Here is a 5,417-nt window from a genome sequence, read left to right on the forward strand (position 1 = left end):
TTTCCCCGGTTCCCGCCATATCTGGTGAGAATCCCCCTATCCGCCACCTGGGGAGGCGCCCGATGGGAGACTAGCTACTCCACACGGGTGTGTGTGTGTGTGTGTGTGTGTGTGTGTGTGTGTGTGTGTGTGTGTGTGTGTGTGTGTGTGTAAGTTAAGCTCCGTCGCAAACAGAACTTTAAAAAAAAAAGGAAAAAGGACCGTGAAATGACTCACACAAGATCAGCTTAAAGACTACTTTATTCCTCCTTTTAATCCTCTATATATATTCATTTATGCAGTGTTTACATAGGTTCCTAGGTATTAGTGTAGATAATAGGTGCCCTTGTACCTTAACTGTACGCCACAATGCTCCTCTGCACTCAATTTAATGAATATTTAAATTCTGTAATTAGTAAAGTATGTCTGTATTTTTTGTGGGGAGGGTTATCATACAGTGCAGGGCACGATAGAGGAGAACAAGGAGAACTGGAAAATAACACATTTTTTCCTGTATTCGATTTTCAACCAGTTTTATTTTCTTTTATGTTATGATTTCCTTACATATTGTAATATAATACTGATTACTCAAATGTGAATAACTATTTGTACATAAAACATGCTGTCTTACGTGATTCTGATCAAATAATCTCCTTGCACAACAGTTGGTCTTATAACAGTATTTTGTTACAAAGTACTGCATCTCTGACCCTTCATGAGTTGTGTCGATACAGATTTCTTTTTATTCTGTACTCAAATGAAATAGTGAATTGAAATAAATTAAAGTTAATTAACTTGTTTTCAGTCTGCCCACACCACTGGTTCTGCGTTATCAAACTCAATAATTTGTTTAGCACTTCAACCTGATATGCAAGAAAGGGCTTGGAAAGAGCAATATGAAATATTTGGCAATGATAAGAGAGATCCATCCATTGATGATATACAACAGATGCAGTTTCTTGATCGGTAAGTATATATCAATAGATTTGTTTTATTTTCTTAATTTAGTCATCATGAAGTCATTTTATCCAAGATAAATGAGTAGACCACTGAAAAGTGATGTATCAGAGAAAATTGAAGAGAGGCATCTGAGAGGTGGATGTCACCTGAGTATATTAGGTGCTAAGAGTTTAGATGACTAGGCTTATTCTCTGTTCTTCAATGAATGAACGATTTTTTTTTAGTCTTTCCTATTCTTCATATATTTGTTTTCCTCTTTTTCACACAAAGTGAAATTAACCTATAAATCCAATACATTATTCCCCCTGTTTCCATCCTTCATACCTCTCCTCTCCAATGATTCGCAACAACCGTTTGATCAGTTAAGCGAATTTACAAACATCATCAATTGATAGCAACGCATAAACAAAACAGAAACCAAATAATAGAAATACACCAGTAGAACAGTTTACTAAAAACCAAATTAAATTAATTTAAAAAGAACTAATACTTAAATTTAAAAAAACAACATATAAATGAAAAAAAATTAAAAAACACAAATAAATAGGTTAAAACACACAGATGAATATTATCAGAACTAATTCCCATGCAGATGATGATTTATGATATCCTGGGAATCCAAAATAATATTTTCTGCTAAGATCGCTATGCCCGCAATTAAAAGCACCGAGGTCATCCAAGAAGCTCCTTGTTCTATTCGATATTGTTTTGCGAGATCCAAACCAAAGGACTCTCAGGGTGAACTCTCGTTTGAATGACAATCACTCTGAATAGGCCCTCATACCTCTGCAGCTCTTTCCCACAGTTAGTCTCCACTTTCCTATATACCACTGTCCGAATATTGATTTTCCACATCAGCTCTCGGACATTTATGTTGTGCCACTCTTCTACTCTTTTCCTGACATTGGCCCACAACTTTTGCAAGGCCAAAACATTATCGGGCATTTCATCCTCTCCCGGCAAAGTACCACGGTAGTCCCGTCGAAGCCCCCGCATCACAAAAAGAATATCGAATGGGGCAAACCCCGTGACTGTGTGTATGGAGTGGTTGTATGCTGCGACTGTTCCATGGGATCATCAGGTTCCACCGTAGGTGGTCACTTAGAGTGCTATGTAGTCACTCTATTATTTTAGGATGTTGAGGGGTGTCGAGGTACCACACCATTTCCAATATTTTTATTTCCTCTCTGATGCTTGTATTGTTAAGTTCTTTCACACTGTCGGAAGATATTCTGTCGGGTTGGCTTAAGTATATCGCAGAGTTGGTTTAAGTACAGTAAGCACTTTTCGAACTGTTTCCTACGAAGCGGTGTGCGTGATATCCCGATGCCTCCTGTGGCACGATGCAGCTTCCCACGAGATCAAATGTTGTAGACAGTATTGTCGGAAAATTATTCCCTAAACAGGCGAATAATATTGAATGTATAGACAATACATATATAACGGATTTCCCACAAATCACGCAGGAAGTGATAGAGGACATCGCCTCGGACCAACAACATAGTAGGGTACCAGGATTGGACGGAATTCTTAATGTGGCCTTCAGAAAAAGGCCAGATCTTTTCATCGATCTCTTCATTTCTTATATTCGTGAAGGCTCAATTCCGAAACCTTGGAAGGGACATCGCCTAGCACTTATTACAAAGAGTAAGGGAAGACTGGAAGACCCGTCAACCTATCGTCCAATTTGTTTATTGGATACTATGGGTAAGGTATTCGATAAAACTCTTTCCCTCAGGCTACAAGAGTTCACGAAGGGAGTTAATGGTCTCTCGCAGGCTCAATACGGATTTCGTAAAGAGCGATCCACGATAGATGCTGTTGGATTGGTACTCGAAATGGCCCGCTCACCAATTGAAGGAGCAATGTGGAGGAGAGGTGCTAAGTTTTATGCAGCAATCATAACTCTAGATATTAAGAATGCTTTTAACACTGCAAGATGGACCTGTATAATAGATGCCCTACGGACTATGGCGGTGCCAGCCTATCTTATGAGAATTCTCACTGACTACTTCAAAGATAGAGTTCTGTTTTATTTTTAAGACCTTGGCCAAAGGAGATACAAGGTGACTGGTGGAGTCCCAGAGGGCTCGGTATTAGGGCCTCTTCGATGGAACGTCATAACGACGATCTACAAATTTACAATGCCGGAGGAAGCCACCGTTGTGGGATTCGCAGATGACGTGGCAGTTGTAGTGGCGGCGAAGCACTTGGAAGAAGTTACCCTCATCGCTAACCAGGCTGTTGCTATGATCCGAGGTTGGCTGTCTTCGGTAAGCCTACAACTTGCACATCACAAGACCGAGGTTTTCCTAGTAACTAGCAGGAAGCAGACTGATCCATCACTGTCACGATTGGTAGGCACGAAATTCGTTCCCAGTCTTGCTTAAAATACCTAGGAGTCACGATTGATGCACGTCTCCGCTTTAATGTTCACACGAAGTATATACACAAATCTGCTAATCTGCTTTTTGTCACGGCTTATGCCAAACGTTGGAGGTCTCAGAGAAAGTAGCTGAAGGCTCCTTGCTACTGTTGTCCCCTCCATTATGCCATATGCAGCCCCGATTTGGAAAGAAGCGATGGTTACCAAATCATACAGGAGACAATTGGTTTCAGTTTATCGCAGAGTTTCTTTAAGGACGGTTAGTGCTTTTCGAACTGTTTCCTACGAAGCGGTGTGCGTCATAGCCCGATGCTCCCTGTGGAACTCCTTGTTGAAGAAATAAGCAGGCACTATGGACGACGCTAACACGTTTCTAGAGAGGAAGAGCGAAAAATAACCATCGACCAGGTTAATACCCGATGTGGGCACGTGCTATGGCCGCCAGCATAGTGATGTGGATTTTTACGTAACCCTATAATTGACTGGATATGTACGCTTTAGAGCCTATCGGTACCGATCCAAACTGGAAAACACTGCAGAATGCCCTGGATGTCAGACTGTCGAGAAAACCGCGGAGCATGTGTTTTTCACTTCCATTCGCTTTGCGGTAGAAAGAAGTGAATTGGAGAGAGTGTGTGGAGGACTCATCACACCAGAAAACGTGGTGAGCTATATGCTACTCTCAGATCGTGATAGTTTTATTCAACAATACAAATACAAACCACTGAGAGCTCACAGTAACTATACATCATCTTTGAAAACTAATACATATTCAAACAATATCACTTTGAGCAAAATTAATAATGCCTTTTTACATTGTACCATGCCTGGCCATTCCTTCATTAATTCAGTTAACATAAATGAAAAAAATATATGTAGATTATGTGTTGTTCAGTTATGTTCCTTACCATATTTTTCTTATTTTAATAAAATATGACAATGGCTTTACAATAAAGATGCAAAAATAGTACACCATATTAAGCGAGTTTCTTTAGCTTTGTACAATTTAAATGATTTTAATAAAATATATAAAATGACTATACAGTGAATTCTTAATCATACCAGAATTGTGTATAAAAAGAGTTTATTTTTATAAATGTTTTTGAGGGATGAAATTTATTTTTTTCATTGAAGGCTCATAAAAGAATGCATGAGGTTTGTCGGCCCTGTATTTCTTGGAAAGTTGACAACTGGAGACATAGATATAAGTGAGTATAAATGTATCATGTTAATATTTCTGAATACATTTCAAGTTTTAAATTGTGCATTTCAAAATAATATTTAAAATTCACTTGATAAGAATATTGTACTTTTATTATATCAAAGATTGTTATACAGTGTTACAAGACTTGTTCCAACTTAACTCTTAAACAACAATATATAATGAGGAATTCGAAAAAATGTTCAACTTAGTTTAATTGCTAATAGATAGCATTCTACACACATAGCAAACAGCCTAACAAACAGAATACCGATCAGTACAGTACACAGCATACCAAACAGCCTAATAAACAGAATACCGATCAGTACAGTACCCAGCATACGAATCAGTACAATACACAACATACCAATCAGTCCAATAGATACTATACCGATCAATCCAATCGACAGCATACTAGTACTGACTGAAATAGACAGCATACCAATCAGTCCAATACACAGGATCCCGATCAGTCCAATAAACAGCATGCCGATCAGTCCAATACACAGCATGCCGATCAGTCCAATACACAGCATAGCGATCAGTCCAATCCACAGCATACCAATCAGTCCAATACACAAACAGCCTAATAAATGATTACGATCAGTCTAATAGACAGCAAATTGATCAGTCCAATACACAACATGCCGACCAGTCCAATACACAGCATACAGATCAGTTCTATACACAGCATACCGATCAGTCCAGTAGACAGCATCCCGATCAGTCCAATCGACAGCATACCAGTACTGACTGGAATAGACAGCATACCAATCAGTCCAATACACAGGATCCCGATCAGTCAAATACACAGCATGCCGATCAGTCCAATACACAGCATGTCGATCAGTCCAATACACAGCATGTCGATCAGTCCAATACACAGCATGT

General features: G+C 39.1%; 1 protein-coding gene across 1 annotated transcript in view; it reads left to right on the top strand.

The window, feature by feature from the left end:
• LOC106692931 (cytochrome P450 4c21) overlaps positions 1-5,417 on the top strand; it is a 55,213-nt gene that overhangs the window by 46,638 nt on the left and 3,158 nt on the right. Inside the window, exons 10-11 of the mRNA XM_014439194.3 lie at positions 785-945; positions 4,460-4,533. Coding sequence (XP_014294680.1) covers positions 785-945; positions 4,460-4,533 — 235 coding nt within the window. The remainder of the gene's footprint in view (positions 1-784; positions 946-4,459; positions 4,534-5,417) is intronic.

This window comes from Halyomorpha halys, unplaced genomic scaffold (genome assembly GCF_000696795.3).
Source record: "Halyomorpha halys isolate HHAL.00 unplaced genomic scaffold, Hhal_1.1 Scaffold78.1, whole genome shotgun sequence".
In the NCBI taxonomy this organism is placed as follows: domain Eukaryota; kingdom Metazoa; phylum Arthropoda; class Insecta; order Hemiptera; family Pentatomidae; genus Halyomorpha; species Halyomorpha halys.